At 35.2% G+C, this 26,257-nt stretch overlaps 1 protein-coding gene across 34 annotated transcripts in view; it reads left to right on the plus strand.

Moving 5' to 3' along the window:
* RIMS1 (regulating synaptic membrane exocytosis 1) overlaps positions 1–26,257 on the plus strand; it is a 412,581-nt gene that overhangs the window by 303,402 nt on the left and 82,922 nt on the right. For 10 of the 34 annotated variants that reach the window (XM_053913696.1, XM_053913695.1, XM_053913697.1 and 7 more), the window contains 2 exons: positions 7,067–7,138; positions 14,862–14,974. In XM_053913696.1, coding sequence (XP_053769671.1) covers positions 7,067–7,138; positions 14,862–14,974 — 185 coding nt within the window. Of the gene's footprint in view, positions 1–375; positions 460–7,066; positions 7,139–13,651; positions 13,835–14,861; positions 14,975–18,795; positions 18,826–21,978; positions 22,066–26,257 lie in introns of all 34 variants that reach the window. The other 24 variants (XM_053913688.1, XM_053913684.1, XM_053913685.1 and 21 more) reach the window with 8 other exon arrangements.

The raw sequence follows: 26,257 nt of genomic DNA on the forward strand, positions 1-26,257 counted from the left end.
TAAACCTATTTTATTCAAACATAAGGCAGATTCTTAAAGATGTATCTTTTTAGACTTAAAGTTCCACACATATTTATGCATGTTTAGACACGTATACAAACACAAATACATTTTAAAAGAACAAAACTACATTCGATATTCGAAACATCATTCCAAATTTGTATTCATTTAAAAGTATTTATATCTTATATTCTTACGATATTATATTACAATTTATCTTTCCAAGGGTTGTAAAAGTGAAGAATAAATTATGGAACAAAGATCTATACTTGGCCTTTTTGGGGTACTTTTCCAGTCCTGTTACACCATATATTATTTTATTTTAGGAGTTACTAAATGTCCTGTTTTTTCCTGTCTTGTTCATTGGGCAAACAGGGGTAGATGGTCCCCCTCCCTAGATAGGAGACGACCTCCTAGCCCCAGGATTCAAATCCAGCATGCATCTCCGGAGAATGACAGGTACTAGACAACTCCTGCTGACAGACACGTGGCTTCCAGAGGCTTGTAGGCCACCAAATGGAGGATAACCAAGAGAAATGATGGTCCTGACATGCCAGATGTGTTGTGATTCCATCAATAAGTGCATCCACCTTTAATAAAGCCCCTCAGAATTAGTGAAATGAGGGTAGTAGTTTAATGAATGGCAGCGTTTAAACATAAGTTGATTCCAGTGGAAGAGTTCTGTTTTAAGAATGAGCATTTATTTTAGTTTTTTTGATTTCTAAAAATAGATTTAACTATTATTTTGTTAGCATGTAAATAAATAAAAAATTCTTAGGTGATTTAAAATATGTTAAAATGTATCCAGAGCCTACTCTGTTCTTTGTTACATTGGTTGATGGTTTAATCTCGGTTGTCTTGTTTTGTTACTGCTTAAGCTTGTAAGTGAAGTTTAGGCTTTGGGGTATATTTAGAAATGTCTGATTTAGAGTAGAACACCTGGTTCTTATATATTCTATGAATATTGTGTTTTTAAACCAAATACTGTCAAGAGCTAGGATCAGTCCACATATTAGGTTTATAAAAACAGTGTCCATGCTCAGAATCCACTTCATTCTGACAGATCAGAAGTTCTACAATATTTACTTTTTTATTGCTTTGTTTTCCTTCTCCATTGTAGTTAACTCAGTCCTACTGTTTGATGGTGTTTGTTATCTTTTAATATAGTCTTTATCTTTAAATATCTTTTCCCAATTGATCACAAAGGGTTATTGGGTGTTTTCAATGCTTCTCTTTTGCTATAAGCAGAGATTCAGTCAACACATCGGTGATTTTTATTAAGGAGATAGTATATGTGGTATCTCAGAAATAGAACAACTAGTCATGCCAAGATACGGGTTCTTTTTTAAAAAAGCATGTGTGTATGGAGCAGAGTAGTTGTAACATTAGTGACGAGTAATATCATTTATTGCCTATATCCATAATAGAGATATTTTCAGGATTTCAGTTTGAAGGAAGCACTAAACACTGTCAGAAGAAATTAATACATCATTTTACATATGTTGGAAAATATCACAAACTGCTATTTTACGAAGGCCTTTGTGGTATTTTATAATGTTTTAGTCTTTAAGACATTTACTTCTTAATATCACTTATATTTATATATTTTGGATTTAAAAGTAATTTCTTCTGGTATCTGATTTCTTTTTTTTGTTGTTTATTTATTTGTAGAGAGAGAGGAAGGGAGGGAGGGAGCAAGAGAGGGAGAGAAACATCAATGTGTGAAAGAAACATCAATCAGTTGCCTCTCATTCGCCCCCAGCTGGGGACTGGGCCTGCAACCCGGGCACATGCCCTGACTGGGAATCGAACTAGTGACCTTTTCGTTTGCAGGCCAGCACTCAGTCCACTGAGCTGCACCAGCCAGGGCAGCTATCTGATTTCTAGGACAGAATTTCTGAGACCAGGAAAATTAGTAAAATCGTCAATGTAAAAATATTATAAATTTAAAGTCTTTTCAAATAAGAATGTAAAATAATTGTATAAAGCAAATAAAAATTTGCATCTTCATTGCTACTCATTCATTTAACAAATCCTCATTGTGCTCCTAATGTGTGCACTATTCTAATGGCTAAAGTCACAGCAGTGTTTACAGAAGCCAAGGTACGGATCATAAAGGAACTTACAATTTCATTTTATAAAAGGCGATTCTGGAAAACCTTTGAATTTATTCCAATACAAGTGAGTCACTGGATTTCGTCTTCCATAATCACTGGTTGAGTATAGGACAATTAAATATGATGGTTTTTGTAATGAATATAGATTTAAGATTATCTGGGCATTGTTTGAGCAAAATGGAAGTCTGAATAATAGTTTTTAGTTCTTACATACATAAGATGGCAATTAATTGAAAATTAGTGAAACACATAAGAATTAAGAATTATGTTATTTGATTTCATAGATTGCATGCATAACTTTAAGGATATTTAGGATTAGAAATATTCCTTTTAGATAATATTAGAAAGGAAATTCTTACTAATACATAATTCTGAATATATATTTACTTTTTTATTATTACTTATTTGTAAATAAATCCATGTTCAACCAAAAAATACATTTTAAATGCCTTGATACTATGATTTATTACTGTAGGGAACAGAAAATTATTTGCAATAAACTTTTAATGAAGTACAGAAATCATGTGGACATAAAAACAAGAGATTTTACATCAACAGATGCTAAATTCTTAGGTAACTGTGTCAACCACTTGGCAAAATTTAACACTTGCATTTTGCCTCATCACTTGTATGCACTCCTTTCAAAGTTTCTACCAATTTGCAAATGAAGTGAACATAGCATTATATTTGGGAATGGTAAATATATATAAGGTGACTTTCACCCTATGTACTGGAAGCTAGAAAAATATTCTAAAATCAGTGACAGTTTATATAATCAACCTTTGGATGTCCTGAATCAGAGCTCTTATTGATAATTTTGAAAATAACAAATAATACCAAAAAAGTAAACTTTTGCTTAAGGGAGTTCTCCAGTAAGTTGGAAAGGATTTAGCTGACTTTGTATTTCTCACAGCATATGTGCACACACACAATTTTTAATGTATCATTTCATCATAATTTAATTTCAACAGCACCCAATGTTGATGTCATCTGAAGTGATTCAGTAGATCTATTTTGAATTAACATAGAAGTATTTTATCTAAATAAAGGAATTTTTTAAGTTGTAGGTTATTCTAAACAATAATGAGAAAAACTATAAATTTATGACCCCAGGAACTGATTCCGACTTTAAAAATGTAGTGAAAATTTTCTTGCAGCTTACTAAAATGTTGAGACTTTTAAGAATCATCATTCCAATCACAAAGTATCTCTTTGTAAATGGCATTATTTTAATATATTAAAAGTAGCTTTTATCAACCATGTATATATAACTTTGTGAATTGTAATAAAATTTAGATCTACTTGTGACTTTAAAAAATACTGAAAATAGTTGATAAAATAACCCTTTTTTCAGGACTTTGAATTGTTGGAACAAGTTCCCACTGTGTTTCATGTTAACTCCTGGTATGTTCTGCTAAAGTATCTCTAAGTTCTTTTGCAAAGAACCATATTTGTATGTTTCCCACACTTTTTCTTTGTAGTACCCACTTGCCTGTCAGGATCTTTGACCAAAAGTATGAAGTGGTTTCTTTTGATTCAACATGAAGAAGTCTCTTCTCTCCATTCAAAGTACTTCTGGAGTAAAGAAATCACCCCCTTTTCACTTCCAGAATTAATGGCAGTTGCCACGTAGATGAAGAGAATATGTAGAAACACTTATAGATTCAGTGCAGTACTAATTATTTTTGAGTGCTTCATAATATCCTTTATTATTCATGCTTTCAAAAATGTATTTGCTGAATGAAATGTACCTATGTAGTATAAATAGTGAGTCAGAGTCTATTTAATGCCTATAGTCATATATGCAAATACCAATTATATACAGAAGAGTAAATGTACCTTCATTGCGTGCATCCATCTTCTCTATATATGAACATTTATTTAGGTAGAGTCTCTTCAGATTTAGTTCTTATTCCCAAACTTTTGAGTAAACAAGATGATAGAGATTTGTATTCCCTGTGAAGCCATCTAAGTAGTCAGCCAGGATTAAATTGATACAGTTGGGCTGGTGAGAGGAGATGAGATAATGCAGACGCCGTGACCCTGCCAGCACACAGCAAGTCCTTAGTGTGTGTTAGATGTTCGTTTAGATGTGTCGTCATCGTCATTGTTGCCGCCGGCACCATCAGCTCCTATGATTACCTATCCAGTATATGAACCATTAAGCTTTAAGAGATGAGAAGAGGAAGAGTTCGGAGTTTTACAGAAGTAAACTCGTACTTGAATATAGAAAGATTTGTAGAAATTACTAGGGGTAGGAGGGAAAGCAGACAAGTTCTAAAAGATACCTATAACCCCTTTGTTGTGCAAAGTTAGAAAGTTTGCACAAAGGCCTGCCAGATTCTTCTGTACATCCCTGGCTTCCCCCTCCCCATTCCCCCAACTCTTGTCACTTGACTCTTCTCGTTTAACATTTTCCTTTCTGGCCTCTTTACTGTTGCTTGAACATACCAGGCACTCAACTGATTTGGGGACTTTGCACTTCATATCTTTGCCCAGGACGTGTTTTCCCTGCATATATTCATGGCTAACCCCTCTGCCTATGTCTTTGTTAAGATGTCACCAACTCAGTGGGTCCTTTCCTGAGTGCCTTACCTAAAATTGTAATCTGCAGCTGCCCCAGCCACCCTCCACACACACATTTCTGATCCTTTTTGCCCTGGTTTACTTTTCATTGTTGTTAGCATTTATCATATTTTAACATACTATATAGTTTACTTGTTTGAAGGATTTTGTTGTTGTTGCCTATTTGCCTTCTACCAATAAAATGCCAATTTCTTGAAGGCAGAACTCTTCCATTTTGTTCACAGAAATATTCCAAGCACCTAGAACAGTGCCTGGCCTACATACATGCTCAACAAATAATTTGTTGAATGAATGAATTAGTGAAGACCTTTCATGACAGTGAGTTTTGTGAATTGGCCTACAACTCTGTGCTTTCGCTGGCTCTCCCAATTATGGAAGATGAGAAAAGGAACATCCGTTCTCCTGGTCCCTGAGTCCTCTTCCAACCAAGCACAAATTCCCATAATGATACTGACTGGGCCTGCAGACCTTTCTGTGCCTTTACCCTTCCCTTTGCTTCAGGAGCAAGCTTCCTTCCCAACAACCATCTCCCACTGATTTCAGGCATGCGCTATGTACTTCTCAACTCCTGTCTACCCTACAGTTCCCTTCCTAACCAAATGCTCAACAAAGTAAATGAGAACCATTCCCTATATCAGGGAGAGAGTTCTTTTCTTAGTGCTTTTACAGGCGTGGACCAAATTTTGTGGTTTCTTCTTTCCTGAGTAAGTGTGCACCACAGGGCATGCATCAGAATTTTCCCCTGCACCCTCTTGGCTGGACAGCACGTGACGGAAACAGCTGCGGAGCCACACAGGCTTCCCTTCTCATGCTGGATCCACTTGTTACTGACCGTGGGGCCCTGCCCTAAGCGTATTTCCTCATCCACTCAATGAAGATGACGCCTAAAGAATTGTCATGAGGGTTAAATAAGTGAGAGCCTCTCTCAGTGCCTGGCACTCAGTTGTCCCGCAATATATCCTCTTTTCCGGCTGGTTAAGGCCGGTAGTTAAGTGAGAGATGTCTCCCTTCTCTATTTTGTCAAGAGTATCGAAAGGCTGAAAAACCCAGATTCTAAACCAGATGCTGACTTTGAGGGGCAAAGTACTATTAACCTAGATTTTGGCAAGAAGAAAAGAAGGAGAGAGATGAGCAGGCCCAGAAGTCTGTACACCTTCTGAAGGCAGACTTTGTACTTCGATGTGTGTCCCTCGTTCCTGACAGGGCTTGACATGAGGTATATTGGACACTCAGGGTATCTCGCATTAATAAATAAACAGAGTAAAGACAAGAGAGTAGATCTTAAAAGTTCTCTTCACAGAAAAGGAATTGTAATTATGTCTGGTGATGGATGTTGATTAGACTTATTGTGGTGATCATTTTGCAATATACACAAATATTAAATCATTATGTTCCACACCTAAGCCAAATATAACGTTATATGTCAATTATAGCTTTAAAAAAGACAAACAGTTGTATCCTTACCATTGTTAGAAGAAAAGGATATTGGGAAAGAAAAGTAAGCATAAATTATAGACAATTAATGAGATAAAAATATACATTTGTTTTATGGTTTCTCTTTTTAAAAAAAAATGTGAGTTTCTTGACCACAATATTTTGTATTTATTTTAAATATATCATAGTCCAGACACATTTTAGGGTAAATAAGCACATGTAAGCTGCTTTAGGGATGTAATCTTTATCTATAAACATTGTTTCTATGGGAAAATGTATTTTAGGTCCCAAATGCTCAGTGCGCATATGTACTTTGGGACAGAGTAAATTGGGAACATTATCAGTTCTTTGGTTTGGGACGTGATTGACTTTTTAAAATGCTATATGATTACAAACACATCTTTATGATGATTTTAATAGTTAATTTAAAGTATTCTTACTTATGTAAAACATTTCACTATAGCATTTTTTTCTATTCTTAATTTTGTGGGAGGAAAAAAACAAAGGAAAAATCTTTGTAGCACCAAGTTTCAGCTTGTAAAAGTGCAGTGACTTCATCCCTTTGTGATCTTTTAGCACCCAAATCATTTCTGTCGTGACACTTGTCATCGCCACATTTCACTGTTGAATTTGTTTTCTCGTTAGGAGAGGCGCGGTTGCTCAGCAGGAGTCCCTATTAAATATCACTGCATTATGTTTAGCCTGATGGAATGTCAGCGTGTTGTCTCCTGTTGGTCAGTTCGTGTCCTCTAAAAAAACAGCAGCAGTTCTGATTTTCATTTTCTATTTTATTTAAAAATATACTGACTGACAAAACCATTTAGGTAAGATGGTCGTCATTTTCATGTCTGTTGCTTTTATCATTGTACGATACTACTGTAGCTTTATTCATCATATATTTTGTATTTCTTCAACATCTCATCCCACAGGCACTCCAGAAAGTCTGAAAGATCTAGCATCCAAAAACAGACTAGGAAAGGCATTGCCTCTGATGCAGAAAGGTAGGCGTGGTGTTGTGCGTGTGGCCATCTTCTGTTTTACTCCCACATTCAGGGCGCTTCACTCTGACTTCCATGATCAGTTCTTTTATACAAATTGTGATGTTGAAAACATTCATGTAAAGAGATCTCCTATATGGAATAGTGTCATTCAAAAAACAAGAGAAGGGTGATTTGAAGACAGCCCTTAAGTCTTGGGGCTAAAGAAAAATCTCATGCATTTATCTTAGTGATTATTCTGATTATTAAAGAGAATTAAAACCATACTTATTTTGTATACATATTGGGACATTCATATTTTGTTTCTGAGATTATTTACTTATTAACAATGAATATAGTGCCTAAAAAAGTGCAAGTAGTTCTTATTTAAGTGTCTATTATTTATTTAATTAATGCCATCTTTTAAAAAATTTATTTTCTACATACAGATAATCTGAGATTCTACTGGAATATTACAAACAAAGATATTTGCTGAGTTAATATAAAAAGTATAGGGATCACTGATCTTTTATTTGTAATTCATCTAATTCCACATTATTTTTATTATTTTGGGGGCAAGGTATTATTTTAACATTTTTACGTAGTTGCAAGAAACACCAGAAATCCAATTAACACATATTTATTAGTCCAGCAATTATTGAAAGCACGTAGGGTGACATAGATATAAATGAATGAGTATATTCATGTGCCACAGAAGTTGTAAAGACATGCATGAGATACAGCGAGAACAGGGAGAAGAGTGGAGCGCTTATGAGTTAGGAAATATTTCATAAACAGGTGTCACTTGAGCTACATCCAGGTATATACAAGTAGGTGTGAAGAGTAGAGATTTGAATGAGAAGGGAACAATATGAGAATACAGTGAGGCCTGAAATATTTTCTTGGGTATGGGGAAACCATACCCATTTGGGGAGGGAGAATAGGATTCAGGAGATGGGAGAGAGGGCTGAAAATAAAACTGAGTAAGTCCTTAGAGCATATGCTGTGAATGCCCTCATGGACATGCTGCAGATTTTCACTTTCTGATTTATTCCATGAAACATTAATGGATGGGCCTTCAACATGGAGGTACATGATTGGTTTGGAGTTTCAAAATTATAGGTCCCTTTGACAGCACTTTGGAAGGCAGTCGGGAAGTCCCACGGGTAGATGTAGTTTACCAGGAAAGCCGTCACAGTGGTTGTGGTCGAGGTAGAGTCTGTACAAGGCCGTGAATCATTCAGTTAACAACCATGTGCCAAACTATGTGCTAATTAAGTTCACGGAATGAAATAGGAACCCAAAAGGAAGGCTTCCCAGAGGATGTTACCTCTGAGTTGGGGTCTGAAAAATGAGTAGGTATTAGTCACATCAAGGGATGTGAGGAGGGGAGATGGAATTTATTCCTGGCTAATGGTCTTTCAGGGTAATAACTAGTTAGGAAACTTAACTTAGAATGGAAAAAGGAACTGGGAAACTCAAAAAAGTGTTGAATTTTAATTCAGTTTTACAAAGGAGCTGGACTTTGAGGAAGGAGGAAGGAAGTGAAGCACAGAGTTCTAGCATTTTAGATGGACCAGACAGGTTAGATGGATAGTAGAGAGATAGGTAGGTAGATAGATAGATAGATAGATAGATAGATAGATAGATAGAAAGAAAGAACAATACTGATTCTGTTTGTTTCTGTATCCCTTATTGTCAGCTCAGCTAACTGTAATCTCTTTACTAGCACTTAAACAACTGAAGTTTTTAAGTTTTTAATCTTCAACCATCACATAACCTTGCTATCTCATGCATGCACACATGATTTCAATTATTTTGACGTGATTGAAATTTTTCCACAATGTTGTATTCTTTTTATTCCATTATGCTTATTTAATTTTGTATTTATGGTGTATCAGTGAACAAGTTTTTTGACAATAAAGTACTGTTTTACAAAATGTTAGATGATTCTAGATCAACTGAAGGGGCTTAACTACAGAGGAGTGATATTTGGACATCTTTCTCTGCAACACTGTTAATCTATATAAATAAACACAAATCCTCCCTTCAGTAAGAATAGCAAGGATTTAACTGACTCCTAGTCTGAAATGTTTGCTGCTTAAGGACCCTATTCCTGTTAGTCTTGCCTTTACTTACTTTGCCTGTAGGTTTTAGTATAGAAAACTCAAACCTTTTAGGTATATATATTTGTTTGATTACAATTTGAGCTCTTTATTGATTTTTATTATAGTATACATTTCAAACCCAGTTTCTAAGTGAATTGTTGAACAGCTAGTTGCAAAAGAAGGATTGGTCTGGATTTTCTAAGTTTGCGTTAGTGCTTATTTCATTAGAAGATAGCTAGAGTCGATGTCTAACTACAGGGGAATAGAGGCCACAGTATGAATGCTGTGGATGCTGTTTTTAGCCTTTGGGAGCCAACAGCTTCCCTAAAGTCATACTTTAGGGAAGTCATACCACACAGTCACTCTTTGGCTTCTGGCAAAATTTGCTATAATATTTATAATATTTATAAATTTGTATACTATTTATAATTTTAAAGGTCCTTTGTTGGCCTAAACAAACTTGTCCTTATGAGCAACAGTCTAGTAAGAAAATATCTGGAGAGATATGGTGGTCATCTGTAGATAGAACGCAGGCAGAACTGACTTCTGACTTTTGTGCCTCGTTGTTTAAAGCAGTGCTTCAGATTCTTTGGGGAAACTCCAGAGGAAGAGTCTGACTTTTCACCTCCATGTGAATTCTGCCCTTTTCTGGCAGAACCACCAGCACCATTTCTGCATCTTGTGCTAATGACTTTTTCTTCTCGTGGAGCCTGCACTCTTAATCCTAACTGAGGGATGTCTTGTCAGGACACCTATTTAGAATTGTTTGAGTATGCATTTTAGGTTGCCCTAGTGCTCCTGGAAAGAGCATGTGCAGGCCTGTACCGGCCACTACGGGAGGAACCACTTTGAAGATCTAACCTTAAATCGCACATGCATGTTCACCTTTTTAAAGGTCATTAAAACACACAGCTATATTGTTAAGTTGCAATAGAAGCAATTTATTGCAAGTCCATTTACAGCAACAGACATGGCTGACTAACAACCTAAGGTTTCGACGATGTGTTTTACTTAAGTTCAAGTCCTAAACACTAGTCTTAGGTGAAGAGAGTGAGCGTTTGTCGAACTCAGTGGTTAGATACAGATTTGCAGATGGTGGGCTAGAGTCCAACATACTTAGATTAATTAGAATTTTTCTCTAGAAGACTCATTTTTGTTTTAAAAATATGAGTTATATGTAGACATATATAGCAGATTAAGTATTTGTTAAGTGCCATTTCCCATATGTTTTGTTCCTTCAAAATGTCAGAATGGGGAAGGACTGAGGGTGGGACATGGGGGGGAAATGGAGTGCAGTGGGGGAGAGTGGGGGGGGAAACAGAGGCAACTGTACTTGAATAACAATAAAAAATATTAAATGAAAATTTTAGAAAATGAAGAGAATAAAAAATGTCAGAACATAATACTATGAAATCTTGCTGAAAATTTTGATACTTGGACATATATTTATATTTTGTCTTACAATATTAACAATATATCCAGGGGAGTGAAACTACCATTTTATATCTCATGAAATAGAAATACATTCTGCCTCCATAGGCAGAAAAGGGAGCAAATTTTGAAGCTCCATAGACCTGTGTGGATCTTGCCGTTACCTCATGTTGGCTCCTTGTCTTTTTACAAGTCTCTCTATGATCCTCAGTTTTTCCATCTATAAAATGGGGATAATAACACTTCTCAGAACTATTTTGAGAATACGAAGAACATGCACGTGGGTGTGTATGTTCACATATACACATATAACACATGCATGGGTACAGACATGCATGCATATGTACATGCATATCCTCCGTGTCTGGCATGTAGAGATGGCTTCATTTTGGTGCTCAGTGAAGAAGAGTTGTCATTATCATTCTACTGACCTTCGTCCACTTCTGTCCCATTCTCTAACATAGTGGTTCTTAATCTCTTTCATTCTCACATTCTTAGCCCATACAGTTTCATTGGAGAGATCCAGGCTCCACAGCCTGGGTTCTCAACATTTAACTGCTGTACCTCGGAACTTCTTGATCGATATCCCCTTCTTCTTGTCTAAAACAAACTTGGGGCCATTATCTCGTCTCTAAAACCTTGCTCTTCTCTCTTCAAGTCCTGCATTCTCACTGTGCTCAGTTTCTCTGCCTCCCTGCTATACCCCTCCCCCTTCCTCAGCAAAGTGGTTTTCTGGGTCTGCCTTTCGGTCGGTGCTTTCATACTTGGTACAATGCGGCCGGTGGCAGGGACTGTTATGTTACTGAGGGACTTTTAGTTCATGTCAAAGAAAAAAAATAGGCGTGGTGTTAATGATTAACCTGAAACAGTACAAGCTGTTTTCAGACACCGCAGGCCTGTGGCGCTTGGGAGATGAGAACACTAAGTCACCTAGCCTTGTTCTGTGTAACCCCTAGAAAGCCATTTCTCTGACCTGAAATTGCTCTTTGTAACTTTGCTGTTTAGTTTGGTGCCACATTTCAAGTCACAGTTAAGAAGTGCTTTTGGTGCTTATGACTTGCATTAAGAAATGAAGCAAGATTTTAGGGAAATTGCAGGACCCATGAAATTTCTCACTTCTAGGGTGAGAACTGTAGTATTCAATTTTCAAACTACATTTAGAGAGTATATTTCAAACACAGAGTACTTGACGTTTATTCTCAGGATAATGGCTTTTAAAGCATGATAGATAAAAACTCATTCTTTATCATTGGAAAGGATTTGATCATGCAGCCCTTCCCATATAAATCATATAATTCTGTAGAGTTAAGTCAAAAGTCAGTTCAGAATGAATGAAGTTTAATATGCAGAATACTAACAGTTCCTTTTCTTTTAATTTGGAAGTCAAGGTGCAGACCAGGTTTTGGGATCTGCACTAGAGTCTGATAAAGCATTAATCCGGATCTCTAGAAGATGAAATGCACATTAAAAACCTAACATGTGTTTCTTTATTTTCTAAAACTTGACATTTTTCCATTTTATTGTTCTGAAATAAAGAAGATATTCTGAATCAAAATAATTGAGATTATTTGAAGTTGAATGAAAATATTTTTCATAAAAGAAAAATTGTCAGTCTGAATACAAGTTGAATAAAGCAGTCAATAATTAACACACTTCCTGTGGTCAATACGTATTCTTTTCCCTCACACACTTTAAATTACTTAATTTTACAGCATTGTTTTAAAAAGAATGAGATGCTATTCCATTGCTTCTGTCACTGAAAAATAATACATATCAGATATCTTAAATGTGCATTTTATTTACAATATATACTGAAAATTATGAAAAATACAAAAACATGTATGTGTTTTAAAGAAGCACATATATAGGGTGGAGGAAAAAGTAAGTTTACAGTTGTTCATATGAGAAACAGTTTATTCTTGTATTATTATTTATTGATTATTTTCTATATAAATAACTATAAACCTACTTTTGCCCCCCATAGAGTAGTCCTCCCTTATCCACTGGGAATACCTTCCAAGACCCCTAGTTTTTACCTATACATACCTATGATAAAGTTTAATTATAAATTAGGCACAGTAAGAAATTAACAACATAACTAATAAAATAGAACAGTAATAAGACTATACTGTAATAAAAATTACGTGAATGTGGCATCTCTCTCTGGTCACAGTGGACTGGGTAACTGACACTGTGGGTAAGGGGGTGCTGCAGACGTACACATCACATTTAATTCCTAATCCTTAGTTTACAAATTGGCCTTGTAATAATTTTGACTAACATTGAGACAACTGTCAGAATATGGAAAATATCTTTTATATATAGTTTCTATACTAAAGAACTGGTTGTTATCCCTATGTCAGCCTTTTGCATGTAGTCAGTTTAATAACGAAGCATTCTCCATCTTACTATGTCATTTCCGTTTGTTGACCTGTTTGGATTAACCTCAGAAGAGATCTTCTTTTTCCTGTCTATTTGATAGAGACTTCTTACTGCAGAGTACAGTTATGCCTGAACATCATAAAAATATACACAGTTCTACAGCGCGTTATTTCTTCTTGCAGGCAGGTGCTTGAACAATCCCTGAGTTCATTAATCTAACATACTCATTCATTTAATTAGGGTATCTTTGTGAGCTCTTACTATCTGTGCAGCTGTGCTGTAGGCACTAGAGATACAGCTCAGTAAAATAATAATAATGAAAATAATAATAGTAATAGAAAAACAGAATTCTCTGGCTTTATGGAAATTATAAGGTTTATTACATTGAAGGAATCTAGATTAGCCCTCGAAAACTACATGACATGCACATTTGCAATAAACCGTCAGTTTGAATTGAATTGCATTTCAGTAACTATGTGGTGGGTTTTCTTCTGGTTTTTAAAATCACTGTCTTGTAAGATTAACCAGGTCTTCCTTGGACAGATGTGTTGGTATCAAAGTTAATGAGAACCTGCTGCTGACTGAAGATCTTTTTTGACCCTAATGTTTTATTTAGGGCTCTCCCACCAAGTCTTTCTAGAAGGGGATACGCAGCCCCAAGAGCGACTGATCAGCCAGTCCTTAGGGGAAAACACCCCGCTCGCTCGAGGTCGAGTGAGCACTCTAGTGTCAGAACACTGTGTTCTGTCCACCACCTTGCCCCCGGAGGGTCGGCGCCACCTTCTCCGCTTCTGACCAGGTCGCTATTCAGTGTCCAGCCCAGCTTCCATGTCCTGCCTCCGGGTGTCGCTGTGGTGTTGTGCCTTCCTGAGCACTTGATGCTTTCACTCATTATGACACCATGATTTTTAAGCCTTTCTTTGTGACACAAACCTCTCTCACATCCTCTATTACTTGCATCTATCTCCACTGTGCTGGTGATATTCTATAGTTCCTGCCAACGAGCTCTCATTGAAAATTAACTTTGGCTGTGTCACGTCCTTCCATCTGTCTGTGGCATATTCATATATATATTAATTATATGAAATCATGTGGAATTAAATGTGTATTTGCTTTAAAAAGTGTAAGGAATTTAAAACAAACTTTGGTATGTGTTCCTTAAAATCTTAGTTTTAAAATTCTTTAGTTTAAAAAAATATGTTCAATGCCAGCAGATGGAGATCAGCTCACCCCTGGGCAGCAACACGTCTAAATTCTTACTCATACTTCCGGTCCTTGTACTAGTACGTTTTGTAGCATGTGCCCAAGATTATTTTTCAAATACCTTTCAAGGTTTTTTTCTATTTAAAAATAAAGTACAAGTAAATGGTAATTAATAAAAAGTCTTCAGCTATAACTCTTCTTATCACTTACAAGTGATTCTAGATATAAATATGGATCTAATAATAGCAATTTAGGTAACAGTCTTTCTTAACTAATTTATGCATACTGTGAAGATTCAGAGGCTGGAATTAGATATTTTTGATTCAGCACTACAAAAATTGATAACCTAGTAGAAAGCTACAACTTCCTGGAATGTTCATAAACAGAAGTGAGTCCAGTTCTGTGCAGTTCAGGAATCCACTGTGCATAGCTGCGTATGACGAACACTGCTCTCTCTCTTTGTAATTTTTTATACATATCATGAAAAGTATTTGATTTTTTCTTCCAAAGACCTAGTTAGGGGGGTTATATCTGTATTAATAATAGCAATAAGAAGGAAAAGATTTGTGTCAGGCCCTCTTGGGATTTCATCATTTCATCCACCACTTGTTTTCTGCCCACAGGACGCACCGACAAGGAAGCCCACCCCACTCGCCTCCCGCAGACCCGTCCTTCAGCAGTCGAAGGGGAAGGCAGCTCCCACAAGTGCCAGTGAGAAGCGGCAGTATAGAACAAGGTATCCGCTAAAGAGAGCTCATTGTCCAAAAATCTTGGATTTGGGAACCACCTGTTTTGATACTTCTTTTAGTAAACAAATAGTATGTTGATAACATGTAGTTTGCTGAATCTGAAGAATTTACATTTCTTAGAATTTTAGTCCCAGCCCTAAGTTATAATGGTTCATGGCATATACTGTGGTTTTGCTGAGTGAGTGAATTAACGAATTTTAGACGGTCTACTGAAAGAATAGATTGAGCCCTACAGGTACCTTTTTTTCAAAAGAAAATAAAAAATCGTAATCCTCAGTGCAATATGGTATATTGTGTTCAAAGAAGACTTATTTAACCTTGTTTATCAAATATTTTCTTGCTTAAATACTTGATCAATAGAGAAGACTTTACCAATGTTTTTTATTTTAAATTATCTGCAATGTCTTGTGTTTTTATATAAATTTGATAAAAAATTGACTTAGGGTACACATTTTAGTGTTCTGTTAACAGTTCATGTTACTTAAAATTTTTTAATTTTACGTATAGACACACTGTGTTTTATTTTCCTGGGGTGGAGGTGAGAGAGTTTTGATAATAGAAATTAAATTCTTTAATCCACCTGGGCTAAATGATTTAAATACTGGGTTAAAATAGTCACTGTTTCCTTCATGTGACCCAAGGTGCTATTCAGTTTTTCAGTAGGTGAAATGAGTTGTTCAGTATATATTCTTACATTAATCTTACCAGGGATTTGTAAAGCAGTTTACTGAAATAATTTTAACTTTGCGGTTGTGATATAAATGCATTGCATTTAAGACATGTACAAATCTTTATTTTTATGAAACTGAAAGGTTGACATTTTGAATAATTTTTCAGCAGTGTTGGTTGTTACTGATGTTACTTGTATTTCCTTTTATGTTGAGGGTGCTGGGTACACGCTTTACAACTTAATTCAAGTGCTCTCCTGAATGTACCATAGAAATGGTAAAGACCTGAGAAGATAAACACGCTGTTTCAAAGACTGATATGGCAGAGTTTTTAAGTAGGATACTTGGTTGTAGAAAAATTAGCGTAGATTTTAAGAAGTTATCAGCTTTCTGATAGAGGAATGCTGCTATAGTAAAGTCTGGATTTATATTATTTGTAAAAAATCATACATCCCATTAATAAATGCTTTACTATTCAGGCTTCTTATAAGGGTGTTCTTTTAGTTCACCAGGAAAATATGAGGCAATGTGAAAACCTGACTTTCTTTTCCAAAATACAAATTCACTGGAGTTCTCAATTTATGTGTTTAATAAACTTTCATTGTGGGGGGAACATTTTGAGAAGATAATTAATAAGTGATATTATTAAGACTGAAATTAGCAATAGCCTAGATGAAATTGTTTTAAAATTTACTTTTGGACAATAAAATTTGGTGTTTATTTAAAGTATCCATTCATGACTTCCTGTTGCACAACTAAACAAGCTACAAATTCTGGTGTTTGGCTACAATTCAGTGTTACTGGCCATATTTTGCTAAAGATTGAAATCTAAAAAGGGTCATGTGTTCCTAAAATTCTTTGCATTTCCTTTAGTTGCTGAAACACTTCAGGTTCAAATCATATAAGGTTACTGCATATAACTCTCATATAGTGATATTATAGTTGTATTATTTCTGTAGACATAATACGAATTGCATCTACAAAATCAGTCAAATTGTATGCTGGATTTTGGTTTTTTTAAAAGCTCATGTTCTATTGTTAATGTCAACATTACTGTTTATTATGTTCATATTCACAGTTGTCTTTCAGATAAATCATCAATTTGTAAGGATTGAATTGAGGTGGGAAGAAAGGAATGGCTGAGGATGAAATTGATGGAGTTATTTTGCTATTAATATCACAAATATTCTAGTAAATACTTGTTTGAAGTTCCTGAAATTTATGGTTGTATAGATGAAACCTTCTAAGAATATGACAACACATTATTATATCTCAGTGTTCTTCTGTAATTAAAATAGTTTTGGTTTACTTTATGATGTTAATATGCGCTTTGGGACTTTTGGTAAATGACACTATCCCCAGTTATCTCATTATAGATCGATTTCAGAGTGAACAGTTCACATGGCATCTTTGTGTATCCTAAAATAATATTTTTAAAAGTAAACTTCTAATGTGATACGTAGGCTAGGCAGAATTTAGCACACTCTATTTAACACTGATTGCATTTTTGTTCTTAAAACTATAGAATTGCCTTCTTTTTCTTTGGTTTTATTTGTTACACTTTATTTCTACCTTCGATGAAGATTAGTGGTCCTACTGCACTTGACTTCCTTCCAGGTTTTTCGTTCATTTATTTGTTTTATTTTTAACAGAAGGTAATTTTCCTTTTTAAAAAATAACTGAGTTGATAAGTAGTTGATTGGTAAGAGCAAATACTTCATATGGTATAGATTCCTGGGTAGTGGTGCAATATTTTGTTAAACTTGTGAAATAATTGTGTCCAAACACAGTTTCTGGATACAGTTATTCACACTATTATTTTTAGGATGCATGCTGAAATGATTAGATTGTTTGGGGTTTTTGTTTGTTTTTTTTCTGTAATTCAGTGTTGCTACTCTTCTTTGTACTGTAAAAGCAATATGTATTATTTTAAAGGGTACCCTCCTTTGAAAAGACATGTTTACTTAGTTTTTGAAGAAGTATTCCACAGTTTTTTTTTTTTTTAATTAGGAATGCTACATGGAATTTGATTATGTTAAAGGTTTTTTTTAGGGGAAAAGGAGATAGGTGATTACAACACAGATTTTGAGATACAATAGCTGAAAAAAAATAGCCTTGAAATTTAGGTAACTCAAGTGGTATTGTGATAATTGAGAACAAATGCTTACAGGAAATTTCTCTGGTTATATTTGAGTGTTGTATTCCAAGGTAGCCTTTACATAGTAGGGAGCTTGACAGTACCATATTGGTTGCATAAAAATGTTATATGGTTTTCTGAAATCAAATGATATTTTTTCATTCTCAACTGGATGCCTTTTAAAGAAGATGTATTTAAAGATTATTCATGAACTAACATAAGCTGTGCTACTTGGTCTTTTATGTGTTCTATTATATCTGCTACCTATAACTCTAATAATATTCCCCTTCAGAAATATCTAGATAGGCCAATATTTCTTAGTAAATGGTGCACCAACAAGAAGGTTGATATACAGCTTATGAAATATCTAAGAAATATAGTCTCCAAATAGCAATTTCACCATGACATATTTTAATATCATTGATTTAAGAAGGAAGAAAGGATTCCTTAAACTAGACTATGTTTTTCCATTTGGAAAATGTTGCAGAATATTTTTCATGATGAACAGAAAATACCTACTTCTAGTAAAAAAATGGAATTTATTTTTCATGGATTATATTAAATTTCAAATCTGAAATGCTGTCATTTTTAATTAAAAATGATAGTTATGAATATTAAATATGCTTTTACATTGTTTTACAATAAAAAGTCACAATGGATTAAAATTAATATGTTTTCATAAAATTGGTGCTGAAATATTTTTTAATTCTTAAAAAGCAAGAAAAATGCCACAAAATATGTTTCAAATGCCAAATGTATTAATTTCTCAATGTTTCTCATTTTATTTTAAATCTCTATTGTTGTACTCATTCTTTCTTTGCTTAATTTTAGTACCATTTTTGAGACTTCCTCATGCTTGTCATTGTAAGTTACCGTGTCACATCGTATGTTACGCATTGGTATCATTCATGCCACTATGTTGATCCATGTTTTCATGTCTAACTATAAATTTGCTGATTTCTTTCTTTTGTTTCCATCATTATGTGCATTTAATTCATTGAAGAACAAGAAAAATATAACTCTTCTACAAAAGGTAAATATGAATATAAATTTTAAGCCATTTATTATTGTTTATTTTATTTCATAATATATGAAAGTTATATAACTGTACTTATTGAAATAAGGAGCAAAATTTTTTAACAGTAGCTTTTTTCCCTGCAATGATTTTGTGTGGAATTTGGTATCAGTTATTTTATATTGTGAGTAGTTCACATCACAGAAGAAATTATTAAAATTAAGAATATTTTTGCTTCCAAATTTATTTATCCACACTGACAACTAGAAAAATGTTTACAGCTTTTTGTTTGTTTGTTTGGATTCCCCTTCTCTCACATATAAGGATTTAATTCTTACTGTCTGTTCAGGGTAATCACTGGGACAGGAGTAGAAAATCCCCAGGTTTCCCCTTCTAGAGAACAGGAACCTTATTGAATGTTTGGCCCCCCACTGCAGTCACACATCGGGGAAGTAGTTGCCAAAATATATCCGTCATGACCTCGGTAGTGTCATCATGCCCATCAGTCCTCTCTTCCCAAGGAACGTAAGAGGAAAACCATTCAGCCCGCTGTGCGGGCACATTGCTGAATCCTATCTCATCATCTTTTGGATCACATCTAAGTTTTGGTCGTGGACTTGAGTTTCAAGTAAAGGCACACCTCATTCCACTCTCATGCGCCACTCACACCATTTCCTGTTCAGTGTTATTTTTGTCCTGATAATTAAATACAGGAGCATGGCTTTTGCTTAATGAAATAATTTTAATACTACTTAAAATTTTATAGTGCTTTATAATTTAATAAAAGTATATTTACTCAAGACTTGTGTATCAATGATTGAATCAGTTTGTTGTCCATAGTAACCCTCTAGTCCTGAGAGTAGCATCATCCCTATTATGAATGGTAAACTCAGGTTCAGAGAGATTAAGAGACCTACCCATTCATCCCACTGGTGAGTAACTAGTAGACTACCAGCCTAGGCGTGTTACTTTTAACCTCCTCCCTCTATAGTTCAGTGGGTTCTGCTTTAAAAGACACAACTCACCAATGTGTTATCCCTGCCTCCTAGTACATGGAGGTGTGTATTATGTGTCTCAGTGTCACAGTGTGAAGATGCAAGATAACATTCAGTTACTTACTTTAGTTGGAATTTACAAAAATATGTGTATATTCTAGCACATACTATATATTCTGGCATAGTGTCTTACACACTAGTCAATACATACATATTAATAAAAAGTAAAATATTACTCAGTGTGATTAAGCTGTTTTGGTCCCTAGATTTTACATAGATTTCTGGCCATTATTCATTTTTAATTCAAATACCAGAAACACAGTTTTAGGTTGTGTAGTAAAGAAATGGCTAGTGCACTTATACCTAGATTCAGAAGAATTCATTTGTATTTGCAAGATAAATTTTAGTATAATAAAAACAATACATCTTTATATTGGAAATGAGTCATGACCTAATTCATTTAGACAAAAAATGAAAAATATAATAATTCTTCATTAGAGCTCTACCATACATATTATTACTAGTCAAAAGCTATACTGTGTGATCAGAACCAAACAAAATCCCTAAGTGGTCCAATCTAAAGTCTGTAGGAGGTGCATCCATGTAGAGGTTCACTACAGAGCATGTCAGATTGTTACATTTTTCCAAGGTGGATGTGTTCTGGCTGAGATGTGCTGTCACTGCCAAGTCTTCCTTGGACTGGGCGTGTGGGTCTGCCTCACAGAATGGACCACGTGGCTGAAAACCACCGAAGGGCGTGTCCCGAAGTGTGTCCAGGCCGGCCCCGGGTGCTGCCCTCTCCTCAGGGCCTTAGGGAGCACAGCTTAGCCATGAAAAGTTTGAAAGCTCCAAAAGGATAAAAACAAGTTCAAAAAAAATTTTTAAGCCACATTTTAGACTCACATACCCCATAAAAAAGTAAGAAAAAACAACTTATTTTTATGGAGACCCTGCTACCCTGCTGCTGTGAGCTCATCTTTACTAGGATCAATCCCATTGGAGAACTCACTCACCTCGGGTGCTCCCAGGATAGATGAGGACAGGGACATGCCATGCCTAGCTGACAGTGCAGGCTACGGAGCTCCCAGTGAGAGTAGCAGGGTTATCTAGATAACCTTGTAGGACAACCAGTGAATGGTGCCAGTCTGTGGAGGACAGAGAGATTTCCTGGGAAGCAAGAGTTTCAATGCTAAAACCATCATAGTTCTGGGCAAACTGGGACAGTTGGTCACCCTAACTGTAGGGGACCAGTATATAATTTTCCAGCATATATATTTGTAAAGCATGTCTTTACAAACATCTTTAAAGCACAGAAAGAGCAGTGTAAAATACTATTAACATTCTTAATGGTAACTAGAATTCATTGAGCACTCCGTATCAGTGGCTCTAAGAGTGTTATATATTTATTTCATAATATTTTTACAACCACCTGCGACACAACTATTACTGACCTCATTTTCTAAATGAGAAAGCTAAAGCTTAGGAAAATAAAAACTTGGCTCCTTATCAGTCATAAATTTGACAAGTGGTAGAATAGGGAACTAGCTTCCACGCTCACTCCAAGACTTTGTTCTCAAACCCTTTGCTCCAACAGCTTCTCCAACATTCCAGCAGCATTTACGGAGTATCTGCCGTGCCTACGGTACCATGAAATCATGGCAACAATGTGTGCACACCTGGAAGGAAGGCATCATTAGCTATTTTGTTAGAGAATTAAAGGGGTTATGTGGGATGCCCAAAGTACCGAAGCTGTTGTGAGGCAGAGCCGGATTTTGACTCCAAACCCCAGGTTCTGTCCACTGTCCCACGATGCTGAGACATCTATCACTTCCACACCAGGATCTTGGAGAGGCCCAACTAGGGGTCCTGCCTCCTCTGATGACCTGATTTTTCACCACTGAGCTGAATTTTCTAGTACCTGCCCTGCCCCTCAAGTTACCATGCCACTTGAGAAGATAAAGATATAGAATAAAGATAACACATTTCTTGGGGTTGAGCAGTTAACTGAAGAACTATCAATGTTCATATTACATTATTTACCTTTTACCTCCACTTTTATGTTAGAAGCTGAGATACCATATAATTGTAGGCTTCACAAACTGCTTTGTAGGCATATTTTAAATTATTCATTTTAAAGTAAGCCAACTTTTCCCTCTCTGCTACATTTCTTGGACAGTTTTAAAGAGCCCATGAATGTAGTTTGGGGGCATCGAAATAATGCTATAAGAAGATCAAACAGAACCAGAAATTAAATGACTTCAAGGTGAGAAAAAATGTTATTATCATAATAAATTTCTAATTTTTATGCCTTTGGATAGTATTTCTTAAGTGCATTAACTTTTGGCTTTTGGAAGCAATTTTGAATTCTAACAAAACACATTATAATATATTTTCTACAAATATGAATTTTCTTTATCATGGAAAATGTGTAATTTACACCCAGAATAAAAGGTAATTAGATTTCAAGTGATTAAATGATTTGAACGGGAACAAAAGTTAATAGCATTTGTTGCTTTTTGCTTTCCTGTTTCATTAATAACATTTATGATTATTGTAATGATGCAATTTGAGGATGGTCTCTAGTCAAGTCTACTTTAAAGTACAGGTTTTTATTTAAAATGGTCAAATAAATTACCTGTACTTCCCTTCTTTAAATATTGACAAGAACAGTTTTAAGCTAATTTTACAAAATATAATTGATGTGGAACCTTATTTAGGTGCAATCCATATAAAATTACTGTAATAATTTCCTGTTACATTAGTTATTGTGTAAATGATTTTTGCATACTTACTTTAATAGTGTGCCATGGCTGTGGAACACATTATAGGAACAAATACGGTACTCGACTTTTGCTAAAAATAAATAATTTGTGTTTTCTAAGGAATCAGCATTATTTTAACTGTCATTAAGTAGAAAGGACTTCGATTTTATTTATATCTTTATTGGATGCGTATTTAGTAGATATTAAGCCAGGTGATTCATATCCTGTTATGTGAAGATTGTGAAGATTCAAATTTGTTCATTTTCCAGGGAAATGCTTTTCCTGAACACATATGAATATTTATGAATGTTTATTCATAAATATTTAGAGTTCCATTAGTGAAAGTGTCTAACTTATCTTTTTTTCCTACAAACCCAAAAAGGTAGCTGCCATTCTGGCCCAGAGGGCAAAGCAGCCCGTAAAAAACGATTCAGAACTCCTGGTTTTCACCCTGTTTTCCCATCCTGCTGATTGCAATGTGGTTATTTCTAGTAGTATTACAGGCTTTTGAGACTTCAAGGTATTAACACTTGTATCAGCCAACCCTCAACCGGCAAGAAGCGCCCTGCTGAGCTGGCACATGTTACTCCTTTATTCCTAGGATTTGTAGAGGGAAGTGCTGAGGAAAATAGAAGACAGACAAATGGATAGGCTTTTTAATTTTTTTCCTTTATAGATACATATGTCTCCTAAATATTGTATTTTTTACGAATTTTAAAATGTGTGAACGCTTATTACAGAAAAAAAAGGAAGAGACTGTCAAAAAATTGATGTTGGATTTAGCATTTGTGCTACATCAAGCCTTTCAACAGAGACCCTTTTAACATCAGTGTAACTGGAATACTGAAAAGTTATGGCTAAATGTATCAGAGATCACTCGGGATAAACAACATGAGCTCTCAGGGAGTGATTTTGTTTCCCAGGGAAGCCTTCGCTGCAGGGGCTGCTCTTCAGAAAGATGGTATTTGAGGAGGTGTCTCTTAAGGAGACAGTGCTCCCTCTAAAAACCGAAATACATTTTGAGAAAACTAACCCTGTGTAGCACAAAATGACAGGTAAAATGACAGATTCTTTCATCAAGAGCCTGACTTTCTTACCTGTCAAATATCTGACTCGGGTTTTCAGCGTTACTCAGGGGCTTGGCAATTTTGACACAGGAAGTACCGTCGGCGGTTGGAAACCCTGACTGTTGTTTTAGACGGTCAGTGACTGTCAGTGTGCTAGAACAAGAGCCGGTCCTGTGGTTTGGGCTGCGCTGCGGTTTGAGTAGTTATACTTACAAGTGACCCATTTCACCCATGCCAGCGTTCCACTTCGGTTATCTACCAGAACGCAGGTTATTTTCCTTGGAAGCCTTTAAAGACAATGTGATGTGTGTAATTAATGTGCGTTGTTGTTGTGTTTCATGTTTCACATGCTCGATAGATGTCGGCTTTATTTTATTGTTAATATTATTATGGTATAATCCTTAGCAGCCAAAGGAATTATACGTGGGCACAAGAGAAACAATTTGGCATATTTCAACACTTGCAGATTGAAGTGCATTTTATTCTAGGATAATGGCCCAGAACTTGGGCATTTCTGTATGGTCAGAAAATTTTATACATTTAATCTCCATGTACACATACTGTGTATGTGGTTGGTGGGGTAGAGGGTATATAAATATTAAATCAAAATAGCTTACTGTACTTCTATGGCTAAAAATAAGTATAAACATTCAAGGAATATATATATATTTTAATTGGAAAATAAACAATAAAAATAATGTAAAATACAACTGGCCAATTTTTTTCAGCATATATAGTCTTGATTCATTGGCAAATTTTAAAATGTTGGAAATTAGGTAACAGAGCAAAGAGAAAGTCTTTTGAAAATGTGAAAAATAAAAAAAATACTTCACCAATACCAATACCAATACCCTACTGAACTGATATTAGAATCATAGACTAGAACAACAGGAGATTACTCTAAGTAATCTCTTCACTTTACACATAAAACTGCACAGTGGAGAGACACACCAGGAACTGATCGGTGCAGCACTGATGAATGGGAGTGGGTCTAGTGCTGAAACTGTGCTCAGTTATTCCCACTCTTGGGCTGTTACCATTTTGCCACATTGCTTCCAGGTGTATGAGGGGGGTACCCCCCAAAACCGGAACTATCTTCTGAAGGGTAGGCCCCATGTAGGTACAGGCTTCCCCGCTAGATGAGTGTTCTAGGAACTCATCTGCATTAGTGTACCAGTGGGCATTGTTGGGAGAGGCTGTGTTTGGCCTCAGTTAATTTTTTTGGAAGACAGTGTGTTTGCCCATTTTATAATGGGTACTTTTTGAGTGCACCTTCCCACACCAAGCTGAGTCTTCAGCAGTTTTTGACCAAAAACGGCATGACCCCTGTGTCCCACTCTCCGTATTCACCTGATCTCACCCCAAGCAAACTTTTTTTATTTCCCCGGATGAAAAAAGTCCTCAAAGGGAAACGTTTTGCTGATGTGGAAGAGGTCAAAGAATAAAATGGCAGAATCACTAAAAGGCATTAAAATTGACGAATTCAAAAACTGTTTTGAGCACTGGAAAAAATGTCTTGATAGGTGTATCACAGCAAATGGAGAGTACTTTGAAGGTGACTGGAATTTAAATATGTAAAAATAAATGCACAGTTTTTTATAATAAATTCTGGTTTTTGGGAGGTCCCCCTTATATGGAGAATGTTTGTCCATCTTAATTTATATTCCTCTGAAGTCTAAAAACTGTGAGTACAGACTAGTATTACATTTTGAATTTTCAAGTATCAAATTATTTTTCTATCCAGGCTTTATAATTTTTATACTGATTAAAGTTCAATAAGCTAATTTTTTCATCTTTTATTATGCTTTAATCACTATGTTTCATATCATATTGTTTCTTATATTTGAGTTCCCCTATAAGTGATTTTTTAAAATAAAGTGCTTCAGAGAGGGGATTTTTTTTCAATGCTGTCAATAACTAAGGCATTTTAGGTGTTTCATTCATATATTTCATTCTACCTGACAATTTCCACACAAGTGGTTATTATCATTGCTGTTTCGGAGTCATGCGTTGAGGAAAGATGGGGCTCCACTGTCGCCGAACTCTCGTCATATTGCTGTGCAGCAAGAGAGCAGAGGCATTAATTTTTCTATTCATACCATATGACAGCATATTATAGTTAACTAGACACGCTTAATTATTCTGTCCAGATTTTAGCATGTATTACTTTTGTCACATGTACTAGCTAACCTTGTTATAAAATACTGTTAAATCTTTTTACCTTAATATATTTAATAATTAGAATTTTTTATGTTTTCTTTTACAATCATATTTCACCTAAAATACTTAAAAATTGGAAAGTTTAACAATGTAATGAATGGATTATTTTTTACCGATTAAACACAAACATTTGAAATTTCAGTTTCATGTTAATTTAGATGCAGAGGAAGAATTGTGAAATACTTAAGAAATTTGAAGATCAGACCAACTTCCTCTTTATATAATTGCAAATTCATGAATAGTATTTCAGTATATTTATGAGAGTTTAAAGTTTATAGTGATCAGAAAGCATCTATACCTATAACATTGATAATATTTTAAAGCAAATTACAAATGACTGGTAAGTCAAAAGAGTTTCTTTCCCAGAAAACTACATTCTCCTTGGAGGAGGTGCTTCTATAGAAAT

Source organism: Desmodus rotundus, chromosome 11 (genome assembly GCF_022682495.2).
Source record: "Desmodus rotundus isolate HL8 chromosome 11, HLdesRot8A.1, whole genome shotgun sequence".
Taxonomy (NCBI): domain Eukaryota; kingdom Metazoa; phylum Chordata; class Mammalia; order Chiroptera; family Phyllostomidae; genus Desmodus; species Desmodus rotundus.